This window comes from Fusarium keratoplasticum, chromosome 1 (assembly GCF_025433545.1).
Source record: "Fusarium keratoplasticum isolate Fu6.1 chromosome 1, whole genome shotgun sequence".
Classification (NCBI taxonomy): Eukaryota; Fungi; Ascomycota; class Sordariomycetes; order Hypocreales; family Nectriaceae; genus Fusarium; species Fusarium keratoplasticum.
Genome location: NC_070529.1, coordinates 1,018,814 through 1,042,617, shown reverse-complemented (window position 1 = coordinate 1,042,617; position 23,804 = coordinate 1,018,814). Strand labels below are relative to the sequence as shown.

Sequence of the window (23,804 nt, the reverse complement as noted above, 5' to 3'; positions counted from 1 at the left end):
TCCAACCTCAGGAAGCCAGAGGTGATATCATGCGCATGTGACGGACATGGAGAGAATGATATACATTCGGGTGAAGTACACAGTACACTTTAGGCCAGCAATTAAATCGGAAAGCGGCCTCGCGAGAGGAGTTTACAAAAGGGGCAACGCAGCCAACACTATAGCCTCCTTAGACCAGTTCTACAGGCACAACTCGATAAGCTACTATGGCGATGACTGGATGTCATAATTTGGGATTTTGAGGTTTCACTTGAGAGGTTCAACTTTGCTCGAATATGGACCACTTGTTACATGGGTTCAATAAAATCTTTTATCCACCATTTCGAGCCCTTGGCATTCCTCGTGTATATGTATGTATCTATTATTAAAGTCTTTGATCCAAGTTTGAAGCAGTTGGAACATTTGAAGCATTCGTCTTGAAACGATAAAGCAGTCCCTTTCCCCTCTAAGCCTCTGGGACATACACGCCATCCTTGCACAGGACAACTACCTTCTTGAAGAAACGTCGCCACTCAAGAGGATCACCCTTGACCTTGACGAAGCGCACATCGAGAACCTCGGTTCCGTCAGGTAGAGGCTGCCGGTCGACCTGGATCTCGCCGTGGAGGCTTTGCTGGCGGCCGTCTAGTGCCTTGACCTTGAGTGTGGCTACGGGGCTGCCGTAGAGATTTGGTGAGACAGGGGCGAGGGGGATATTGAGCTGGTGAAGAGCATCGCTAAGCATTTGAATGATGTGAGCAGGCGGCACAGCGGAGAAGAATCGAGTGAGTGACTCTGGTGGACAAATATCGCGGAAACGGCGAGCTTGTTGTGTAAGACTCATGGAAGGGCCAGGAGTGTGGGAGAATTGGGACATGGAAGGTTCGTCGGCAAGAGAGTCCATCATCACGCGACGAGCGTCATGAGCGCGCGAAGGTAGAGACGAAGCTGGGGCAGCCATGGAGCGAAGCGCAGGGCGTTCCCAGTCCCAATCGCGGTCGACGATGGGGGCTTCGGGCTGGGTCGAGGAGAACCGGCCGGCGTTGAGGCCTGTGTCAAGGTCCATGTTGTCGCTGGATGACGGCTGCGATGTGGGTTGTTGGCTAAAATCAATACGCAGGTTCTCCAGCATCTGTGTTGCCAGATAGATGGGATCCGAGACCCGGCCGTCGGCGGTGAGAAGAGCATTGTGTCGTGTGTACCAAGGGTGCTGGCGGACTTGAGTGAAACTAAATCGTTTCGTCGGGTCGATGCTCATCATTCCTCGTAGCAGAGAGAGGGCCTCCGAAGGTATCCTCTCCCAGAGTGCGTCGGTGCTACGGCCCGCTGTGCGAACGTATTCTTGAAACTCCCAGCTACCCTGCGAAGGTTCATCCCACGGGGTATTACCGACCAAAAGGACAAAGAGGATGACACCGCAAGACCATACGTCGACAAGATCTGGTGAGTACTTGGCAGCGTTTGGTGATCTCCTGTCGGCGCGGCCGCAGGCGAGAATCTCAGGGGCGATGTAAGGGGGGCTACCGCAGAGCGTAGAGCTCATCTTCCGCTGACCCTTGTACTCAAACATTGTAGCCATTCCGAAATCAGCGAGCTTAAGTGAGCCATCCTGAGAGAGAAGAATGTTCTCCGGCTTAAGGTCGCGATGCGCAACGCCCTTGGAGTGCATGAAGCTCACACCGCTGACGAGCTGCACAAAGTAGATCTGGGCAATGTCCTCACGAACACCCACATCGGCCTCGATCTTGTCAAAGAGGTCGCCACCTTCTGCGTACTCCATGGCGATCCAGCGCCAGATAGCGTCCTCCCCCGAGGCGAACCACTCAATGATGTTGGGGTGCTGGCCAATGTGTGAGTGGAGGGAGACCTCCATGGCAAGCTGCTTTGTCGAGATACGGCCATGCTTAACGGCGTAGCCCTTGTGGATGAGCTTTACTGCAAAGATTGGTGTTGGAGCATCAAGTGGAATGGCCTTTTTGATCCTGTCCTGTGTTAGTATGGGGTAGCATGTGAGATATTGGCGAGTGAAACTAACGAGGCATAGGCTCCTCGACCAACAGTCTTGGAAACGATTCGAAAGGGAAGATCCCTTGGCAGAGGATCTAATTGAGACTGGTTCATCTGTGTTAGCAGAAGATTAACGTCAAAGAAGTGATACAAGGCCGTATAAGAACCAAAACGAGGTAGGGATAGCCTGGTGATGCCTCATCCATTCACGGATGAAGAACCACGTGCAAGCTGCACGATCATCAGGAACCATGAACTACCTCGCAGGTACGATCAAAGACAAAAAAAGATGGGGACTTGCCATGATTTCAAACTTGCAACTCTCCAGCTGCCCACGCTGCAAACCCAATCGCGTCGTGAAAAAAGAGGATTTGACGGGATGATTGGTTCAGTCGTGGTTATGATGCAGGAGTCCCCCAAGTGAAAGGCGGTCGCGTTTTTGGTCGAGTTTGTCGCGTCGCACCGCGTAAAGTGTTTGCTTGTTGCTGTGAGACCCCTAAACATTCAGTGGCATCTGGCGCCCCGCGCTTCCTCCTCCAGCGCTTCCCAGGCCTGCGGTTTCAGGGCCCAAGCCCCCCATCCGGTTCCATTGGCCGCAGGCGTCCGGCTTTGTCGCCCCTCCCTGCCCCGGTCGCGCCGTTGCTGCGGTAAACAATTCAGTTGTTTCCATCCATCCAATGTCTTTGAAATCATAACCTCCCTCGCTCTTCATTATTCCTGTCGCATCCCGATCCCGTTCCCAAAACAAGAAAGAAGGCGTCTCGCGTCAAAAGCTTGTCCTAGCCTCACTTTAAGACCTCCTTCTCCTTCCTTGCACTTCCCACTTCTCCCGCATACGCCACCAACTCTACCTTTCTGTCTTCCTTCACCCGCCCCTGCATCCATACCGACCTCACCTCCTGCCGGTTGCGGAATTGCTTCTTGTGAATAACAATTCCCTTCCTCATCCCGAGTTCTCTTCCATCCCCATTCACGACTTCGGATCCGACATTTTTGCTCGTATCTGTTTCTAGCCTGTGTCTTTGAGCATCACCAACAGCATCATACAATGGATTACACGGAGGACAACCAGAACTCGGCTCCTGGCAGCGTCCCTGCTGCCAAGGTCAACAATGGTCGTTCAGGTCCCGACTCTCAGAGCACTACCAAGAGGTCAGTCAAAGTCCCCTCTCATCCGCAGCTCGCCAACCGCTAACATCATGCAGACTCCAGACCGAGTTGATGCAGCTCATGACGTCGCCTGCTCCCGGCGTCTCGGCCTTTCCCTCCGCCGACGGCAACCTTCTCTCTTGGACCGCCACCATCGAGGGTCCCGACGACACTCCCTATGCCGGTCTCACCTTCAAGCTCAGCTTCGCCTTCCCCTCCAACTACCCCTACGCTGCTCCCACCGTCCTCTTCAAGACACCCATCTACCACCCCAACGTTGACTTCTCTGGTCGCATCTGTCTCGACATTCTCAAGGACAAGTGGACTGCCGCCTACAACATCCAGACTGTCCTCCTGAGTCTGCAGAGCTTGCTCGGCGAGCCCAACAAGTACGTATTCCCCTTCCGGGTTTCTACATCATGACAAGCCCTAACAACTTTCAGCGCATCCCCCCTCAACGGCGAGGCAGCCGAGCTGTGGGACAAGGACCCCGAGGAGTTCAAGAAGAAGGTGCTGGGACGTCACCAGGACGTTGAGGACGAGTAATTGACTTCTACTGGGGTTTGGTGCTTAGGCTTGCTTGAATAGGGGACAGGAGTACCAGGTGTAAGGATTTTGTTTGATGACTTGTTAGGGATACGGGATTGCATGGCATTTCCTGAACTGGGCAAACAAGGGAGGGATATCGTTTGGGTCAGAAACAGGCAGACCATTGTCGATAGAATACCCTCATCGACATCTCAAGACATCCACGACCACTAGATCCGAAAGACATGATTGATTCGCCCCCATAAATAGCCTTGAAACTGACCACTTCACGCCGAGGCACCGATGATTGTCGTCAAGGTTGGACTTCAAAGCTTTGATCACATTTTCCCTCTGTGTATTTTCAGCGTCAAAAGCCAGTAAGCCGATTGCAACTCCAAATGCCATGCCACCGTAGACCTTGTCCCAGAAGAGAAACTTTTTGCATTTATTCCTCAACAAGGACCGTGGGGAGGCCCTTGGCGTCCTTGACGTTCACAGCCTGAACGTAGCTGTACAGCTTCTCCTTGGCACCCTCCTCATCATTTCGTCGTCGGGAAATTCGGATTCGGAGTCGGTAGTCAACACCCTTGATACCGTTCTCCCAGACCTTCTTGTTGAGCTGGGGGTCGATGCGGACATCAGAGGTACCCTGGGTTCCTGTTAGCACTGGTGTCGTTGAAAAGTGACAACTCTGCCGGTTCCAATTGCATCTCGCTCGGCGGCAGGTGTCTCGGGTGGGCGGTCGTACCATGGCCTTGGTGGCGAAGGACTTGATCTCCTTGATGGCACGGGGAGCCCTCTTCTTGAAGGTGACACCATGGAGCTTCAACCCATTAGCATATGATCCTGATCTGGAGCTCCGATTGTCGAGCTCTCCTCGTCGAGAAAACGTACTCGCTTGTGCATGTGGATGGTGTACTCGCGGGCGACGACATCCGCAATAGCGGAGCGCTGAGTCTTGCCAGAGGGCTTCTTGGACGACATGGCTGTGTGTGGTTTGTTAGTCGGTCGGTCTGGAGGAAACGACGAAAGTATAGGCGCAGGCTTCGAGGCGCTCGTAGTCTCTCAAAGATGTGGTCTTGCGAGGGAGGAGAAGTTGTCGGGGTATCGTACCTGCGGCTCGTCTCTTTCAAGGTCTGGCGTTGAGAGGTGTTGATTGTCGGAATAGTCAAAATCCCACAAAATCTTTGTGCGTAGGGCAGGCACGAAATTCAGTGGTGGGGAAAGCGAGCCAATGGCCTCGAGCCCTCACTCCCCACTAGAATTTCACGTGACATTGCAGGAACGACCCACTCCTAGCCTCCGAGTTAACGGGAGTTGGCTTAGGGGCCAAGTGTGGCCCGATCCACGTCGACCTGCGGCTGTTGATCGAAGCAACGCATTGTATCGTCGCCTGCATTGCGAGCGATTCCACATTCCAACGGCGACTGACCCTCGAGGCACCGCACCGCAACGTTTCTCTGCGCATCGGCGCCCCTCCTGAGCCCTCCTTCTGTGTTCGCAGGGATCGTCTTGACCGGGAGAGAGCGTGCTGCGGTTGCTGCGACAAGGAAGCCTCTTTCTCGTCGTCATCAAAAGGGGGACCTCGCCTCGCGTACCGGACCTTTCCATAAGCTCTCGGCAGTTGACATCACCCGCGCCGCCGAAACGAAACGCCTCTTTCTTAATCATCTACACTCTTTCACCCAGCTTCCAACAACCTTGCCCAACATGGCTGAGCACGAACCTGTCACCACCATGGCCTCGCCGTCACCACAGCCTGACATGGCGCGAAACCGACTTCCAACGCTGTTCGAGGTGTTGAGCCGTCGCACCCTGCCGCCTGTCGACCTGTTCTCGTTCTACATCTACATGCGAGACCAGCAGAGATCAGTGGACTACCTTGACTTCTGGTAGGTGAACGAGAAGCTCGGTGGCTTGGGCAAATCACTGACAAACACAGGCTCGATGTTGCCCAGCACATGTCTCTCTGCCGTCACTATGTGCGAGAGCTCAGACGTTCGGTCCTCATTGGCACTCCCGAGATGCAATCCAAGAGATCATCTGCTATTCTGGAGAATATCGGCGACCTGGAACCCCGAGCGGCTGGCCCCTCGATGTACGCCACGGAGAAGGAGAAGAACCAGGATGCCCAGATGTCTGCTTTCCTGCGAGAGGAGCAACACGAGTCCCCGCAGAGCACCACCGCGCCTGTGCGACCCAGCCCTCAGTTCAGCAACTCGCACGATATCACCACCGACTCCAACTCTCCCGCCCACACGGTCGCGCGACAGGACATTCGCGCCTCGGCGGAGAAGATTCTCTACACCTTCCTGCTTCCCGGCGCTGAGCGAGAAATCACCCTTCCTGGCTCTATCACCCAGGAGGTTACCACAGCAATCGAGGAGTATGGCCGCGACGATCCCGAAGTATTCGATGTGGCCAAGGACTACGTCTTTCAAGCGATGGAGCGAGATGCCTTTCCCGGATTCCTGAGAATGAAGGCTCTTGGCAATCTGATCCCGCCAACCCTCATCATGAGGCTGATCTTGGGTCTCATTGCCATGTTTGGCGCCTTCTGGACTGGCTTCATTCTCATTTTCCTCGACAAGTCTCGTCTGACGAAATGCTGGGTAAGCTCACTTGTATACGTCGTTTAGGCCCCCACTGACCATTACCAGCTCATCATCCCCTTCACCATCGGTGTCTATTTCCTTGCGTCTTACCAGTACTCACTCGACCCGATTATGGCTCTGGTCGGCTTCAGCGAGTACACCCCTTTCAACTTCTCTCGCATCCGCGAACCGTACATCCGCAAACTACTCGCCAAGCGAGCTCTCATGGTCCTGGCGGTCACCATTCTCATCGATGCCGGCCTCTGCGTTCTCTTTATCCTCGTACCAGGCAAGCGACTGTAGGCACATGTTCTTGTCGAACAACCACGGCCACTAATGCCGGCCGTTACTGGCCATCGGATTTCTTTCTAGAGCAAGCCACTAGGCGAGATTTATACAGGGACAGAAAAAAGTTTCACGACCGTAATGACTTTGAGAGCTTTGATTCGGCAGCGATATCAGCCGCCCTTCACAATGGAGGTTGTGGCCCTTTTTCTTTTCTCTTTGGAATGTTGGCGTCTGGAGATCTATCTGTGTTGTATCATCTAGGGCTTGCGCGTAACTTAGCTATTCTGCAGCCTCTGCTTTGAGATGTCACATCTCGGAGTTTCTGGCTATGTCATGTTTCTTCTCTTCTTGGCCATCATTATGTAGGGCGGTAGCGTCACAGTTATGGTACAGGCACTGGCGGCACTCGGTACTAGGGGTAGCTAATCAAGGGCGTTATGTCGTCTATTACATCGTGGTTCTTCGTGATACATTTGTTTTATGCAGTTCTCGCCGCCGTGTCTAGCCGTCATCAGGGACACTGAGTATCATCACATCTTGCGCTTGCTGGCTCGCTTCTTCTCCTCCTCAGACTCGTCCACGTCCATGAGCTCACTCTCTGGCAGGCTACCGACTTCCATGACGGGCCGCTTGTTAAGACCTCTTCTATTGATCATTTCCCTCGTCAAGCCCGTCATGCCGAACGCGCGCGCGCTACCCTCCTGGGCGTCGCTCACTTGCTGCTTGAGCTTATCGTCAGCAGCACGCTGCTCCCGCTGTCGTGCCGTGGCCGCTGTCTGGATATCCTTGATCTGAGTTTCCAAGTCCCCGAGAGTCGAAGTGCAGCGGTCTGACCACTTCTTGAGCGCCGTAGCCAGGTCGGGTATCGCTCCCGGAGCGAGGTCACGTAGGGGGGCGACGCTGGTGACCTGGACGGCAGCACGGGCTGGGTCGAGCGTGGCATGGAGAAGACCGGCGTAAACGGCCGAGATGACAAGGTTCTCAACTTCACGGTCTCCGGGCAAGTCGAGGGCATCCTGTAGCGCGGCGTAGGATAGGTTCTTTCTGTCTCGGGCTAGTGTGAGGAGCGAGAGCTGACGGAGCTTTGTTGCCTGGGCCTCTGAGAGGGCGGGCAGACCCTCGGTCGTTTTGTAGGAAGCGTATGTGCCATAGGCGAATGTCTGGAGGAGTGTGAGGTGTGACGCGAACTCTGAACCAGTGAGGCCCTGGATGGCGGGTGTTTGGAGGAGCTCGGTGAAGAGAAAGGTGTTTTGGGCGGAGGTGGCTCGGGTGACGAGGTCGGCGGCGGCGCGGGGAGATGTGGCCGACTTGGAGAGAGCGAGAAAGGGCTATCGAGTGTCAGTGTCTATCATGTCAATCAACTATGAGTTCGAGGGCTTACCTCGAGGGCGTTGAGAGCTTTTGTCTGCTCCATGATGGGCTGCGGTTGAGGCTACAGCCTCGCGGGGTGGAGGTTCACGGTTACAAGACAATGAACAGAGTCGGAATGTTCAGCGGCCGTTGGATTGGGGAGGGTCGTATAACTCTTGGGCTTCGTTTTACTCAGGTTCTTCCCAGCTGGATAATTCGCCGGTGATGCCTGGTTCCTTGTGTTTTGTTGGTTACTTGAAGTTGCTGAAGTAATAGGCAGATGCAGTTGCATGTTGGAGCTTGTCCGGAGGTGAGGCTGGGGGCCTGTGGCGGCGCGGGGCTCATCCTGTGGGGAAGAGTCGTGGGGTCATTTTGAGGAATGCGAGCTCAGACTCAGAAAGTTGAAGTTGACTTACCCTACGACATCGTGCCGACGGGCCGTTGCCGTTGGGAAATCTTATTGAAACAACATGGACGGTTTCTCGATTACTCCATGTCTCTTGTTCACGTAAAATATGTTTTATTTCACTACCTATGTGTATGCTTATGCGGATATTGCTTAACAAAAGACTATTTGGTCAATTAGATGTGGCTACCTAACGCAAGCACCATCAACTTGATCAATCACAACACCAGCAATGCACAATACTGACTACTAATGGACACGTGTGCACCGGAGCACTGATCTAACCCAGGTGATCGAACTCAGCATAGTTAGGTTTTCAGCGGCGTTTGAATGCGATGGCTGGAGTCAGCAATTTGCAGTCAGTTGTCTACTCCTTCGACAAAGCACGGATGCATGTTCCAAACTGTGTTACACAGGCGTCCCCGAATAAGCACACGCTACTGCCGGAACCTTTGCCATCTTGCCAAATCGTCCTCGGCCACGGCTGCGCAGCTGACCTACAGCCTCAGCTGGATGTAGCCACGCTTACACGAGCTGTCGGAACAAGTGAGACCCGGCTTGCATCTCACTCTTGGGCGGCATGGCGTCTTACAAGACATCAAGACACTGCCGTCTTAGTTGCAGACGGTGATTGGTAAACGTCGTCAAAACGCTGGTGACAGAGTTGCGATCGACGGCTCCTAGGTCGAAAGAGTGAAGCTTGAAATTAACCATCACAACCCTCTGCGTCTTCCTGGACAAGTTCATGTCTGTTCAGCGACCGACACTGAGCCTAGCCTCGATAGCTTGGCAAAGTCAAAGTCTGGTTGGACGGCAAGGTCAATCGGAGGCTGCCCCCGCGAGAGATCGACACTCACGTCTTTGAGGGCGTGGGATGGCGACATCACGAAACAGGAAACTACGGAGCATCGGCAGTGCTCTCTTAGGCAAAGAGTGAGACGGCAGATGTGGACAGCAATGCAAATATAAACACGGGTCAGTTGCGCCTCTCCTGTGTGGTTGCAGCGACTCTCTCACTCACCCTCCTCCAACTTGCACTGCACACACACTCTTTTTCCAACTGCACCACCAGTGCATCAGAAGCGTGGATCACATTCCCCGTTTGTATCATTCGGCCAATCGCTTCACAAGGAAGAGCGACTTGCCCAGCGGGTGGATCACGCCCAAGAATACCGCCCCAGCGTCTCAGGCCTTGCGCGCCCCAAGCTCCAGTCGAATCCATTGTGGTGCCAGCATCCGCAGGCGACAAACGGGACGGGACAGAGCGTTCATTGTTCTGCACTAGCAAGCGACAGAACAAGAAGGCAAAAAGACCCTTGACTGACGGATACCCCTGCAACAAAGATTTCCGCGGCTCCTGCAGACGCTCCCTGTCTCATCATCAATCCCACCAACGAGACTTGTCGGACAACGTCAAACCGTCCGGGAACTGGTCCAAATCTGGAACTTGGCCGCAACAGCCGCTGAGCCAAGACCTCGTCAAAACTGCTTCGGATCTGGGATAATCTGGCTGAGAAGCCTGCTCTCTGCGCTGCGGCCGTCCTTGGTAATGCTGTGCTAAGAGGTGTGTGAGTCCGTTCCCCTGAGCCTGGGTGCGAATGGGCAATAAAATGCCGTCGCATCCGTCGCATGTCATGTCCTGGTTCTCGTCCTGGTCTAGGCGTCCTCTTTTTTTTTCTCTTCTCACCCAAGTGGTCATTCATTTTGTACCCATTTCGTCTTGTTACTAACGACAAAATCGCCCAGTCTCGATTACTGACGCCTCGATCAATCGAACGACGACCCGCCTCAGCTCGACAAGAAAGAAGCCGGTCTTCGGGGTCCAGTGGCGTCGTTCTCCAGCCTCATTCACTTAACGTTATCAATCAGCATCAGCTGTTGTTTTCTACTCCATTTTCCTTTAGTCTGCCTGCTACCTACCTGCTTTTAGCTGCGTTTCCTCATTGCGGCTTTTCCTTTACCTTTTCCCTTCTGCCCGAGCTACTGCTCGCTTTATTCTTGGCTGAATTTCATCATCGTTGTTGCGATACGAATTGATTTCCACCAAATGCCCGTGGCTGGAATAGCGAACTGAGGGACCAAAACTACTGGGGAACGAACCCAGCACAGTCAGCCAACCAACCACCACGACTAATTAACCGCGAGAACCACGTTCCATCGACTCCGCCCGCCTCTGTCTCTCTTATCACCAACAACCACTTCCCGCTATCGGTGCTCTTGGAGAGCATATCAATCAAACGAGGAGGCTCGCGGGCCATAACCCGTCCGTCGCCATGGCTCCCTCGTATATTCAGATCCCCTCGAGGGAACAGGGCAATGACGTTGGCGCTGCGGATGCCGCCCTCTCCGTCCCCAGGAGCGCTCGCGCCGGCGCCCACCTCGCTACCACGGCTCTCCGCGTGGACGGTATGACGTGAGTTGCTTGCTCGCCCCAACATCAACAGCCTCCGGACATTCCGGCTCCGCCATGCCGAGAAATCCTTGGCCGGACATGGCTTTGGATATATTACTAACGCCTATTCCTCTACAGATGCGGCGCATGTACTTCTGCTGTTGAAGCTGGCTTCAAGGGCGTCGATGGTGTCGGAAACGTCTCAGTCAGTCTGGTTATGGAGCGCGCAGTCGTCATGCACGATCCCAATGTCATCTCTGCCGCTCAGATTCAAGAAATTATCGAGGATAGAGGCTTTGACGCCGAAGTCCTCTCTACCGACCTTCCGAGCCCTGCTTTCAAGCCCACCAGTGGCATCAACATCCTCGATGGAGACGACGATTTTGTCACGACTACCGTTGCCGTCGAGGGCATGACCTGCGGCGCCTGCACCTCTGCTGTCGAGGGCGGCTTCAAGGATGTCCCGGGTGTCAAGAGCTTTAGCATCTCTCTACTATCCGAGCGAGCCGTCGTCGAGCACGACCCCGATCTGCTCACCGCGGAGCAGATTGCCGAGATCATCGAGGACCGAGGCTTCGACGCTACGATTATCGACTCGGGAAAGTCGGCCGCGGACAAGACGAAGGATTCTGGAAGCGTCGGCGACGTCGCCATCACGACAGTTGCCATCGAAGGCATGACGTGCGGCGCATGCACGTCGGCCGTTGAGGGTGGATTCAAGGGTCTAGAAGGTGTCCTGAAATTCAACATCAGCCTGCTAGCGGAACGAGCTGTCATCACGCACGACGTCACCAAGCTTTCACCGGAGAAGATTGCAGAAATCATTGACGACCGGGGATTCGACGCCGAGATTCTTTCTACGCAGTCCGCCGGCGACCACCCCAGCAGCTCGTCATCCAATGCGCAGTTCAGGGTCTACGGTGTTCCCGATGCGGCTGCAGCGGAAGCTTTGGAGGCTACATTAGCTTCGCATCACGGCGTCGACTCCGTTTCGTTGAACCTTGCCTCCTCGCGACTCACCATCAACCACCAGCCCAGCGTTATCGGCCTGCGAGCTATTGTTGAGGCCGTTGAGGCGGCGGGCTACAATGCCCTCGTCGCGGATAACCAGGATAACAATGCCCAGCTCGAGTCCCTGGCCAAGACCCGCGAGATCAACGAATGGCGAACGGCTTTCCGCACTTCTCTAGCTTTTGCTATTCCTGTCTTTATCATTGGCATGATACTGCCAATGTGTTCGCCTAAGCTCGACTTTGGAGGTTACGAGCTAGCCCCCGGCCTGTTTCTCGGCGACGTTATCTGTTTGTTGCTCACGATACCCGTCCAATTCGGCGTTGGAAAGCGATTTTACATTTCCGCCTACAAGTCCCTCAAGCACCGTTCCCCTACGATGGATGTCCTGGTGATGCTGGGCACGTCGTGCGCCTTTTTCTTCAGCATCCTTACAATGGTAGTTTCACTGCTTGTTCCCCCTCACACAAGGCCTAGCACCATCTTCGATACGAGCACCATGCTCATCACCTTCATCACTCTCGGACGTTATCTGGAAAATAGTGCCAAGGGTCAGACTTCCAAGGCCCTTTCTCGCCTCATGTCTCTGGCGCCTCCTATGGCGACTATCTACGCGGATCCAATTGCTGCTGAAAAGGCTGCTGAGACTTGGGACAAGGACTCAACTACACCCCGAACCCCCAGGACTCCTGGTCTTGGTGGGTCAGCCTTCGAAGAGAAACTCATCCCTACAGAGCTGTTACAGGTTGGTGACATAGTAGTTCTCCGACCTGGCGACAAGCTTCCCGCCGACGGAGTGCTTGTCCGTGGTGAGACCTATGTTGATGAGAGTATGGTGACGGGCGAAGCGATGCCCGTCCAGAAGCGAGTGGGCGACAACGTCATTGGCGGTACTGTCAATGGCGACGGTCGAGTCGACCTTCGAGTCACCCGTGCTGGACGTGATACTCAGCTTAGCCAGATCGTCAAGCTGGTCCAAGATGCGCAAACAACCCGGGCACCCATCCAGCGGCTCGCCGATACCATTGCTGGCTACTTTATCCCTACCATTCTGGTTCTGGGAGTGTCGACGTTCCTCTGCTGGATGGTTCTTAGTCATGTTCTCTCCAACCCACCCAAGATCTTCCTGCAGGACGCAAGCGGCGGCAAGGTTATGGTTTGTCTTAAGCTCTGCATCTCCGTCGTCGTTTTTGCATGCCCCTGCGCCCTTGGTCTGGCCACGCCCACCGCCGTCATGGTCGGCACAGGTGTTGGCGCTGAGAATGGTATCCTGATCAAGGGCGGCGCAGCCCTCGAGAGGACTACCAAGGTGACCCAGATCGTCCTTGACAAGACCGGCACTATCACCCATGGTAAGATGAGTGTTGCTGAGTACAGCATTGAATCTGCATGGGATGACAATGGATGGCGCCGTCGACTTTGGTGGACCATTGTTGGTCTTGCTGAGATGGGTAGCGAACACCCCGTGGGTAAAGCCGTTCTCGCAGGAGCCCGTACTGAACTGGACATTGAAGTGGATGGCGTCATTGAAGGCAGTGTCGGAGAGTTCAAGGCGGCCGTCGGGAAGGGTGTGAACGCTCTGGTTGAACCTGCGTCAGCTGTTGACCGCGCTCGTTATCGTGTGCTTCTTGGAAACGTTGCGTTCCTGCAGGATAACGGAGTTGAAGTGCCCGAAGAAGCTATTGAGGCGTCAGAGCATCTCAACTCGAGCGCGAGCAAGGCAGCAGGAAAGGCACCCGCTACTGGCACGACCAACATTTTTGTGGCCATCGATGGCTCTTATGGCGGCCACCTCTGCTTGGCCGACTCCATCAAGGAGGGTGCTGCTGCCGCCATCTCGGTGCTTCATCAGATGGGCGTCAAGACAGCCATCGTGACTGGCGATCAACGGTCCACTGCCCTCAGCGTCGCCGCTGCAGTTGGCATCTCCCCTGACAACGTCTACGCTGGTGTCAGTCCCGACCAGAAGCAGGCTATTCTGAAGGAGATTCAAGCGCAGGGTGAGATCGTCGCCATGGTTGGCGATGGTATCAACGACTCTCCTGCGTTGGTGACGGCTGATGTCGGTATCGCCATGGCCAGCGGCACAGATGTAGCCATGGAGGCCGCAGACCTGGTGCTCATGCGCCCGACAGATCTGATGGACATTCCTGCAGCACTCAACCTCACACGCTGCATCTTCCGTCGCATCAAGCTCAACCTTGCGTGGGCGTGCCTGTACAACCTTGTCGGACTGCCCATCGCCATGGGTTTCTTCCTTCCTCTCGGCCTCCACATCCATCCCATGATGGCAGGCTTCGCAATGGCGTGCAGCAGCGTTAGCGTCGTTGTAAGTAGCCTCCTGCTCAAGTTCTGGAAGAGACCTAGGTGGATGGACGAGGCGGCTGCAGCTCCTCACGGTGGCCTGCACTGGAAGGGCGGACGTGGCATCTTTGGCTGGGTGCGTGAGGTTCTGGGAAGAAGAAAGGTGAAGAAGGAGGAAGGATACGTGCCGTTGTCCAACCTAGAGGGGGCGGAAGTATAGCATAACATCTGATGATGGATTGTTTCGCAAGCGGTGGTGTTGTTACTTGGTGTAGATATGTATAGCCGATTTACTCAACCTTGATGATATCCTGTAAGTGGTCAAAAACATGTTCAAATTTCAACCACCGGCGCCTTCGGAATGGCCAAATCAACTTGGGTACTCGTCTCTTATTATTCCAATCCGCCAACCCCTTTCACATCCCTGCTCTTTCGGCTCTGCGCATGGATAACGCGATCGATGGCAGTTGCTCGTGTGGTGGTCGGGTGGTGCTCGTATGTTGACATGTGGTGTATAGACACATACGTATGCGAGCACGGACTCGGATTAGATGGTGCACGTCTCGGTTCTGGAGCTTTGATAGCTCCGTCTATCATCAAGTTTGAGGCGTGTTTCTTATCTTTTGGTGGGGTGATGTATGCGACATTGTTGTCCATGGAGTTGATATCTCAACTTCAAGATGAAGTGGGTTAGTCATCTCACATGCCATTGCCAGCACTATCCGAGAACACCGAATTATGGCCGCTATTGTTCTTCTACATTTAAACTCAATTGGCAAAAAAGGCCGGAGCAGAAAAAAAAAGAGGCCGTTGGAGGTTGCACGTGATCCTGCAACCTCTTTGACGAGCAGATCTTTCGTAGCTCCCGTCCTCGGCCAAGGAGCTCTCTTCGCAAACACTGCCAGCTACCTATCAATCACTCGCTTCACCAACAATGCTGGATCAAATGGCCAACGATATCAAGCTCCTCTCGGGGAGTGGCCACCCGGAGCTCAGCTCCCTGATGGCCACCCGGTACGTCGAGCAGTCATGATGATGATGATGATGATGCACAAACCCCACGCTGGTGAGCACAAGGATCTGATTGGGCTAACCAACCCCTGCAGACTCGGCATCACTGTCGCAAACACCATATGCCTGAAGTACTCGAACCAGGAGACGAGCGTCTCCATCGGCGAGTCGGTTCGTGATGAGGATGTATTCATCGTTCAGTCGGTCGCGCCGGGCCAGGTCAACGATGGCATCATGGAGGTCTTTATCACGGCCAATGCTTGCCGCAGCGCTTCAGCTCGAAGCATCACCGTCGTCCTCCCCTTCTTTCCCTACAGCAGACAGGACAAGAAGGACAAGTCGCGCGCCCCAATCAGCGCGAGGCTGATGGCAAACATGCTGCAGGTGTCTGGTGTCGTGAGAATCCCTGTTCCCCTAAGCCACGTGTGTATCGCTTACAAGATGGTCAGGACCATGTCATCACGATGGACCTGCACGCCTCGCAAATCCAGGGCTTCTTCAACGTGCCCGTGGACAACCTCTTTGCTGAGCCTTCCATCTTTCGATGGATCCGGGAGAATCTAAACATTGACGACTGCGTCATTGTCTCACCTGATGCTGGAGGCGCGAAGCGTGCGACATCTATTGCTGATCGTCTTAAGACTGCATTTGCTTTGATCCACAAGGAGCGTCCACGTCCTAACGTCGTCGGCCGGATGGTGCTGGTCGGTGATGTTAAGGATAAGGCTGCTATCATTGTGGATGATATGGCGGATACCTGTGGAACTGTACGATCCTGACAACTTGCCTTTTGTTTCTTTGTCGTTTACGGAACTGACTTCTCTTTGTAGCTTGCAAAGGCGGCGGCCACGCTTAATGAGCATGGGGCCCGTCAGGTCTTTGCGATTGTTACCCACGGAATTCTCAGTGGTAATGCCATTGAGACTATTAACAATTCTTGCCTTTCTGGCTTGGTCGTAACCAACAGTGAGTTATCCCTGTAGGATGTGGTTGACTTACTGCTAATAAGTTTAATAGCTGTGCCGCGTAAGTCTCCTAGACCAAGAACTCCCTCCTACTTCCATTTACTGTCAGGTTTATTGTGATTCTGACTTACACTGACCAACGGATTAGTTGGCGACAAGGTTGAACGCTGCCCCAAGCTTAAGGTGATTGATGTGTCTGGAACTCTGGCTGAGGTAGGTCTAACATGGCTGGACCGCAATATACGTGACAGGCATACTCACCTTCCCTTAGGCCATTCGGAGAACCCACAACGGCGAGTCCGTCTCGTACCTCTTCACTAACGCTCCTCTGTGATCTGGATCGGCCTTTCAGAAGGGTACCTTTGCTATTTGCGGAGTTGGGGCTGGAATCGGGGTTTGGGAGTTCGGATTGATATGCTTTCCAAGTCTGTAACCTGGACTGGAGCTAATGCGTATTTCTTGGCGATGAATTTCAGCTAGGTAGGTAACAACGCCCTAAGGTAGTGTAATCAGCTGTTCTATTTCTGAGTGGGCATGCTTGACATAGTATGCCGATGGAGGAGCCTCAATACCGTGAGCTGTCAAAATGACACGCTGACAGACTCATCAGCCGCAGGGCGAGGGATATGAATGTTACAGCCCAACAGCCGAGCGCAGAGTACGTAAAAACGCGGCTAGGGCTGTCTCTCAAGGACGGGCTCTAAGACCAGGCTCAGGGGTCGGTCGATCTGACGGGTCTCTGGGACCTGTCTGAATCATCTGCTAACCCTGTTGATTCAAAAGAAGCAAGGTTTCTCAAGCATTCCGGCCGTCAAGCCGTTTGAGAGGCGTCTCGGTTCGCGACACTGATAGCTTAACGTCTTTTTTTTCGTACAAGAAACAACCGTGTCAAGTAGTGCAAAAGTAACCGGCCTTTTCATCTCATGCCAGATCGCAAGCCACATGAGCTATCAATCTTGCGGGAAGGCTTTTGATGCCAAGAACTTGGGACATGAAGGGGTGGTCTCTTTACTTGGGCTCCGCCGCCACGTGTGGCGTTTGGGATGACGGCAAGGGGTAAGAATGGAGCATGGCAGATGGAAAGAGGATGATGGGAGATGTGGTCGTCTGGGCAGGGATTTTTCTCATCAACTTGATGCAGACATGACGACCGAGCTTCGTCTGGACCATACTGCATACATATGAATACAACAGCTTCTACCAAGTGACACATTTCAGGATGAACGACAACCTTGTCTGTTGGACCCGGGTTCGGATGATGCCCCTATTCCCAGACGGCATGCATTCAATAGCTCCCGCGCCGCAAGTGGGATTTATCTGATAGCTCGCGCCCTTGTTCTGTAGGGCTAGTCGTGTGTGGGTGGGCTAGACATCTTTCTTCGATCGGCGACGTTGGAGAGAGCACATACCACAAGGCACGAGCGTTTAAAGTACACCCGGATAAAAGAAAAAAATTCTGCCCCTTGCTTGTTGGTTCGTCTCTTGTGCAGGATGACGTGCCCCCTTCTCGCTTATTGCCTGAGCAGATTGGGGATGTAAGTGTTGATCAAGAAGGATGTTGGGCAAGCATGAGATGGATATGGGAATAATCAGTCTGTTACATAGCAATGGGAGTCAGTTTCACCAGCTGATTCCTTATCCTCCTTGCCATTATCCAGTGATCCTTTTATCGTACCCCATCCAAAGGCAATGAACGACACCGTCCCAACGCGGTTCCATCATTCAAGAAAAGAATCGCGCGTCAGTGGTGACGGCCCCTGGATGCAGTCCCATCCCGCGCTATCGAATATGTCAGCACACGACGCTGTGATTGGACCAAAACAAGTGCGGGTTTCCCAGCGATCTTCCTAGTGCTCAGATTTTGCCCCCGCCCCCTTTTCTCGACCCCTGGATTGATTGAAGCAAAACGCGTTCCAATGAATCTCGGGACAGATAGGGTGACCTGGATGCATCTAAGAGACCCAGATCGTTCGTTTGCTTTATGGTCCCTTTCAGCTCAATCCAGATGTCGGTCAGGGGAGGGGAAGGGGGGGTTAATTGCAATGTGAGGGTGGTCTTGTGCAGGTAACCTTTGGTACGTATGGTGCCGGAGTCCGACGGAGGAGTGATGAGTGTCTGTCTGATCGACAAACGGTTAATTAAGGTAGTGGATTCAATTCGTGTTCTCTACCCGAATGTCTGTCTGTCTGTTTGGAATATGTACTGTACATACTGTTGTGCACTGTCGGAGCTTCTCCCCTCGCAGCTGAGGTGCAACAGCCCAAAGAAAAAGGTAGAATCCGTTCGTTCCTCTTATAATTCCTTTGCCCACCATCGAGACCTCGATGTAATTTCCCGCTGCAGTAGAAAATATGCACATCTAGCTCCCCTCCGGGTGAGAACTTGGGCTTAGCGCTGGCTGGCAGGTCCTCGTAGGTTCCGCCAATGCTGACACTTGTTCACTTAATTTGGCACAGCCCTGCCCCCCCGGGTGGCCATGTGGGTTGGGTACTTTGGCACGGGGTACCTCGCAAATGGATGGTTGCTGCGACCAAACTTGAAATCCTGCCCGAGCCAGTCAGCGGAGAGAGGCCGGGGGACCCTCCCTTGAAGTCCAGGTCGGATGGACGCTGATGAGGTTTGGAAGCGACCTGGGAGGTGCTGTGCTGACAAGCGCCGCCCATAAGCAGAGGCCGCTACACGCTACGCTACCTTCGCTGCCCGTCATCCGCCCGCCGCGCTCCATCCCCATCCCCATCCCCATCCCATATCCCTCCTCCCTTCTCCTCCCTTTAATTTTTTAATTCCCCTCTTCTCTTGCGAGTCTCTTCTTCTTTTCATTATCGCATCGCATCGCATTCCCACGAGTCTGCACTTCCTTTCTGTCTCACCTGTTGGGTCCAATCGCTCGCTACTACTTTTGACTTCTGTCTCCTGCCTCCGCTCCGTCCATCCCGCCCCCTTCTCCTCCCTCTCCCTCTTGGTCTTGGTCTTGGCCTTGGCGGCCCCTGTATTTTCTTCGCTTCTCCGTGTTACGTTTCCACTCTACACCTACAACTTCAAACCTTTGACGACCTCGGCCGCTCCGTGCCCATCATCATTTACATCCGTAATCGACTTTGCTGCGCGTCGATTCATCATCATCCTCCATCCTCATCATCAGCGAATCGGTCCCCCGAGATTAGCATGCTAGAGACCCGACGACAATAGAGCGCACACGGTAAACTCTCTAGCACTCGACCTCCTCACCACTGTCACCCTCTCTCGACCCCATCTTCATCTGAACCCGGCGCATTCTCCTCTGCGAAAAGCGACTCCAACATCACCAGCACAATGTCTCGTCCCAACAATGAGGAGCCCGTCCCTCTCCTCTCCTCCGAGGAGAGAGATCTCGAGACCAAGGGCGAACTCGACCTCGAGAGCCATGCCGGCCGCGCCGAGCCCCCCAAGAACCAGAACCTCGAGCACGAGTACTCGATCCCCAGCACAGTCAAGTTTGCTTGGCTCGGCACCTACTTCTTCTTCTCGCTTCTCCTGACTCTGTACAACAAGCTGGTCCTGGGAATGGTAAGTCTACAACCTCGAGTTTGATGACGCCCGCGCCGTCATACGCAACTCTGTTCGACACGATGCTAACCATGCGCCCGCGCTGCAGTTCCACTTCCCTTGGCTTCTGACCTTCCTCCACGCTTCTTTCGCCAGCGCTGGTACCTATGTCATGATGCAGTTGGGCTACTTCAAGCTGTCGCGACTGGGTCGCCGTGAGAACCTCGCCCTGGTCGCCTTCAGTGCCCTTTTCACCGCCAACATTGCCGTCTCCAACCTGTCTCTGGCCATGGTTTCCGTTCCCTTCTACCAGACCATGCGCATGCTGTGCCCGATCTTCACCATTCTCATCTACCGCGTCTACTACGGCCGCACCTACAGCTCCATGACCTACCTCTCTCTGCTGCCTCTCATCATTGGTGCCGCCATGACCACTCTGGGTGAGATGAGCTTCACTGATGCTGGTTTCCTCCTCACCATCCTCGGTGTCGTTCTTGCTGCTCTCAAGGTAAGCTTTATCTCTAGATCTCAACCGATTCCGCCACTGACTGTTCCAATAGACCGTCGTCACCAACCGATTCATGACTGGCTCTCTCGCCCTGCCTCCCATCGAGTTCCTTCTCCGCATGTCTCCTCTCGCTGCTCTCCAGGCTCTGGCTTGCGCCACCGCGACCGGTGAGGTTAGCGGCTTCCACAAGCTCATCACCTCGGGCGACGTCTCTCTCCCTCCCGCCTTCGCCTCGCTCTTCGGAAACGGTTTCCTCGCTCTGCTGCTCAACATCTCTTCGTTTAACACCAACAAGCTTGCTGGTGCCCTCACCATGACTGTTTGCGGTAACCTCAAGCAGTGCTTGACCGTTGCCCTCGGCATTGTACTCTTCGATGTGACCGTCGACCTGCTTAACGGAGCTGGTATGGCCGTCACTATGCTTGGTGCTGCCATCTACAGCAAAGCCGAGCTCGACAACAAGAACCGAAAGAGCCAGCAGGCCGCCGCCGCTGCTGCCACCGCTTACAAGCCCGTCGACCAGCAGGTCCGGTAGAACAGACTTGTGTTGGAAATCAATACCCCCCGCTTTTTAATACATGACCTTTTTTATAGATGATCGGGTAAAGGGGGCCAGCGAAGACAAGGAAAGGGGAAGCACTTCTTTTTTTGGCGTCTTGCTATGCTTGCTTTCATTTTGGGATTCTCACTGGGTGCATCGGGCACGGGATGGATCTCTCTCTGGTAAAGCATTCCTCGCCTGTTGTAAACTTTTTTGATATACGGTGGTCCTCCACGGGCTTTTCGCTCAGCAGAGCAAAATGGGGCAAAGAGATTGGGATGTTTTTTCTTACTATTGTCATGATCATGGGCTATGGCTTCTTTTTTCCAGAAACACGCAGGGCCAAAGATGTCCTGTGGCTTTCTTGTACAACTTCGGTTGTTGTTTCTCCTTTTTCTTGGATAGGGTCTGCTTTCCTGAGTAAAAATAGACACTCTACATTAATCTCTCGGCGTCCTGGTGTTGGTGTTTTGTAACAGTACATGATAATATGGGACTTTTTGAGTTTGAATGTGTACTTGCATGTGATGAATGTTGTTTACATGGAGGTTGGTTGATGTGAATATTATTTGCGAATCTAGTAAAGTAAGATACCAATAGGTTATAAACAAGAGGCTGGTGCATTCCAAACCACCAAAAAGATCCATTCAACGCCGTGCTAAACGAGGTACAAAGTAAAAAATATAGAAACATGAGTCAAGAGGCGTTAGATATCCTCATGCCGCTGTGGCGTATCAAGGAGGCTCTCCTCCCGCAGAGCCCAAATACCCTGCCGAACTTCATCAAATGACGCATTCGCCTGCAAACCCAAAGTCTGCGCCAGAATCTCTAAATCACTCGGCGGCAGCGGGATGCTTCCTGACATACCCTCGCCGAGGACGGGCATGGCGAGGGCTGGGTTCGCAACGGGACCCTTGGCCTTGTGGAGCATACCAAAGCGGATTGCGACCTCTGTGACGGTGACCATGATACTGATGACAATGAGGACGATGATGATCCAGGTGATGTAGCTCATCTTTGCGGTGGCAATCGAGTCGGACAGGATCTCGGCGAGATCAAGGAAGACGCGGCATCGCTCGTTGAGGACCTTGATTCGCGGGTCGATCTCGAGATACTCACGGATAGCTGCGTAAAGAGGGTGAAGGGTCGGCTCAGACTCCCAGAAGAAGTTGGGGACGTCGAGGATATTAGATGCTGCACAGGTTAGCTTTTGCCTATATTTGTCTGGTTGAGCACTCACAAAGGTTGATGTCGACACGGCTCTTGAAGAGACGACCGACCATGCGTATAATCTCGGCGCGCGTCATGTTCAACTCTCCCGTGAGAGCCAGCGTCTTGGGTACATGCTGCGCATCCAGCATCGTCTCGCTCATGCGCTCCTCAAAGAAGCACAGGCGGGTGCTCTGCGCGATGGCATGGCTAATGGTAAGCTTGATCATATGGTCGGAGCGCGGCAGCAGAGTGATCATATCGTTAAAGACACGCGGGCGCTTGATATCGGCGCTGTACTCGAAGTGGAACTCTTCCGTCTCAAAGTCATCCTGATCAAGCGGCCGGGTGAGCAGGCTGCTGGTGCCGTTCTCAATGGCGTCGGCATCGGCAAAGGTGAGGTCGGCGAGGATGTCCTTCTCTTGATGCTCGGTAAAGTTCCAAAAGACCACGACACCGTAAGAGTACACAAACATCTCTGCAAAATTCTTGGCGTCAGGCGCAAGACGGTTCATTGCCGAATCGTCATCATCGTGACGGAACGGATTGCCGTGCTCCTCGGGGGTGACCGGGCGATCGCTGAAGTGAGAGGGCATCGAATGGCCACGATCAGGGCTGGCTCCTGTATAAGCGTCGTCCTCGAAGTAGCCCTCGTGGTGATCTCTCTGCTCGCTGCGCTCAATCTCAAGGTCCAGAACCGTCTTGCCCGTCCCAGGGGTCTTGAGGATAGGTCGACTCCGGACGCGATATCCATCGGTTCCATTGAGAAGCGGCAGAGCGTAGATGACATACAGGCAGTCATCGTACAGCTTGGTCTTGGCTTCATGCTTCTTCCGCAGGAACTCGGCGGTCGGCTTAATCTTGTATGCCTGCGCGGTGCAGTAGGCCGTCACTCTGCTAACCCTGTCCGTCCTCTGCATCTTTGGCAACCTCTCGGCGTAGCTCTTCCCGCGGATACCGCCTCTCTTTCGAAGCACATCAAGCTCCTCATCCTTCAATGGTCGATTCTCTTGATCCTGTAGGCGCCTCGCGAGGATCGCCTCACTCTCAATCTCTTCATCGACGTCATCATCCTTTTCGTCCGTTTCGGGCAAGAGTACCAGCTTCTCGCTGATCTTTGTAGTTCTTGAAGGCATCGGCTGACCGGTACGGGACTGCACGTTCGGAAGACCTCCTGATACGACTCGGCGATTGCTGAGGGGGCTTCCTCCTGGGCCTCGGGGGAGGGGCGCTGGCGGACCGCGAGGTTGGCCTGATGGGATCTGGGAATTGTACTGGAGGACATTGTCGACGGTCATGAATCGCATCGGCGCGGGGGGTCCGGGAGGGCCTGAAGCGGTATCCTGACGCTGAAGAGCCCTCCTCTGAGGTGGGCGCTCCCTTGCATCTGTCACCTGGAGGTTGGATTAGCAAGCTGTGTGTGACGCGCAAACATCATGATCGTACAAGGACAGATGGGCGCTGCTTGGAAGCCATGAGTTAAGCGGCTGAGCCTAATACAATTGGCTTTATTTGTAGAAGATAGTCGCGGCAGGCGAAAGATGGTGATACTCGAGCAGTCTGAGCGAAGATCGTGAATAATTAATTGATGATTGTGGTTGGTGGGTGGTTCATAGCTTGGTGGTGAAGCCCGAAGCTTGGGTTCTAGATACAGTGCAAAAATTGGGGATCGCTCCTGCCTACAGTGCGCTGCAGCCTCAACCAGCCTAAAATCGCACCACTGGGCCAATCACTGGGCGTTTTCCATCCTTGCTCTTGCCATGAGATTTATCGTGGCCTATCGATTGGTCGAGCCTTGTAGAAGATTTCGCGTGGATGACCTCATGGAACCCCACCACGACACAGCAGCTCCATTTACCACTGATGGATGAACCACCTTTTCGTGCTGCTTGCAGGTTCACGCCTGGGGAATTATTATCATTAACGCTCGGCTGGTGAAGTTTGGCTGAGTGCCATATGTATGTCTCTGCCTTCCTTTTGTCATCATGTGGATTGAGTGCTTATCTATCGATGCGATCAGAGATCTTACTCTGCATG

General features: G+C 53.9%; 9 protein-coding genes across 9 annotated transcripts; 5 read left to right on the top strand and 4 right to left on the bottom strand.

The window, feature by feature from the left end:
- Positions 1-445: 445 nt before the first annotated feature.
- NCS57_00032700 (uncharacterized protein) lies at positions 446-2,100 on the bottom strand (the record flags this gene model as incomplete). The annotated part of the gene is made up of 2 exons (XM_053050414.1): positions 446-1,961; positions 2,015-2,100. The coding sequence occupies 2 exons, from the start codon at positions 2,098-2,100 to the stop codon at positions 446-448; spliced, it is 1,602 nt and encodes a 533-aa protein (XP_052918929.1).
- A 934-nt stretch (positions 2,101-3,034) lies between these two features.
- Positions 3,035-3,681, top strand: NCS57_00032600 (Ubiquitin-conjugating enzyme E2-20 kDa; the record flags this gene model as incomplete). The annotated part of the gene is made up of 3 exons (XM_053050413.1): positions 3,035-3,138; positions 3,192-3,524; positions 3,579-3,681. 3 exons carry the CDS (start codon positions 3,035-3,037, stop codon positions 3,679-3,681), a joined length of 540 nt encoding a protein of 179 aa, XP_052918928.1.
- A 427-nt stretch (positions 3,682-4,108) lies between these two features.
- On the bottom strand, positions 4,109-4,647 carry NCS57_00032500 (60S ribosomal protein L31-B; the record flags this gene model as incomplete). Its single annotated transcript, XM_053050412.1, has 3 exons — positions 4,109-4,312; positions 4,412-4,486; positions 4,558-4,647. 3 exons carry the CDS (start codon positions 4,645-4,647, stop codon positions 4,109-4,111), a joined length of 369 nt encoding a protein of 122 aa, XP_052918927.1.
- Positions 4,648-5,373: 726 nt separating this feature from the next.
- NCS57_00032400 (uncharacterized protein) lies at positions 5,374-6,560 on the top strand (the record flags this gene model as incomplete). The annotated part of the gene is made up of 3 exons (XM_053050411.1): positions 5,374-5,555; positions 5,606-6,275; positions 6,324-6,560. The coding sequence occupies 3 exons, from the start codon at positions 5,374-5,376 to the stop codon at positions 6,558-6,560; spliced, it is 1,089 nt and encodes a 362-aa protein (XP_052918926.1).
- A 515-nt stretch (positions 6,561-7,075) lies between these two features.
- NCS57_00032300 (PCI domain-containing protein) lies at positions 7,076-7,959 on the bottom strand (the record flags this gene model as incomplete). Its single annotated transcript, XM_053050410.1, has 2 exons — positions 7,076-7,873; positions 7,927-7,959. The coding sequence occupies 2 exons, from the start codon at positions 7,957-7,959 to the stop codon at positions 7,076-7,078; spliced, it is 831 nt and encodes a 276-aa protein (XP_052918925.1).
- Positions 7,960-10,574: 2,615 nt separating this feature from the next.
- Positions 10,575-14,228, top strand: NCS57_00032200 (uncharacterized protein; the record flags this gene model as incomplete). Its single annotated transcript, XM_053050409.1, has 2 exons — positions 10,575-10,714; positions 10,832-14,228. The coding sequence occupies 2 exons, from the start codon at positions 10,575-10,577 to the stop codon at positions 14,226-14,228; spliced, it is 3,537 nt and encodes a 1,178-aa protein (XP_052918924.1).
- Positions 14,229-14,942: 714 nt separating this feature from the next.
- NCS57_00032100 (Ribose-phosphate diphosphokinase) lies at positions 14,943-16,318 on the top strand (the record flags this gene model as incomplete). The annotated part of the gene is made up of 7 exons (XM_053050408.1): positions 14,943-15,022; positions 15,115-15,415; positions 15,469-15,786; positions 15,850-15,985; positions 16,037-16,045; positions 16,133-16,197; positions 16,256-16,318. The coding sequence occupies 7 exons, from the start codon at positions 14,943-14,945 to the stop codon at positions 16,316-16,318; spliced, it is 972 nt and encodes a 323-aa protein (XP_052918923.1).
- A 2,978-nt stretch (positions 16,319-19,296) lies between these two features.
- Positions 19,297-20,552, top strand: NCS57_00032000 (TPT domain-containing protein; the record flags this gene model as incomplete). The annotated part of the gene is made up of 3 exons (XM_053050407.1): positions 19,297-19,530; positions 19,619-20,017; positions 20,070-20,552. The coding sequence occupies 3 exons, from the start codon at positions 19,297-19,299 to the stop codon at positions 20,550-20,552; spliced, it is 1,116 nt and encodes a 371-aa protein (XP_052918922.1).
- A 712-nt stretch (positions 20,553-21,264) lies between these two features.
- Positions 21,265-23,243, bottom strand: NCS57_00031900 (uncharacterized protein; the record flags this gene model as incomplete). Its single annotated transcript, XM_053050406.1, has 3 exons — positions 21,265-21,752; positions 21,799-23,161; positions 23,214-23,243. The coding sequence occupies 3 exons, from the start codon at positions 23,241-23,243 to the stop codon at positions 21,265-21,267; spliced, it is 1,881 nt and encodes a 626-aa protein (XP_052918921.1).
- Positions 23,244-23,804: the final 561 nt, after the last annotated feature.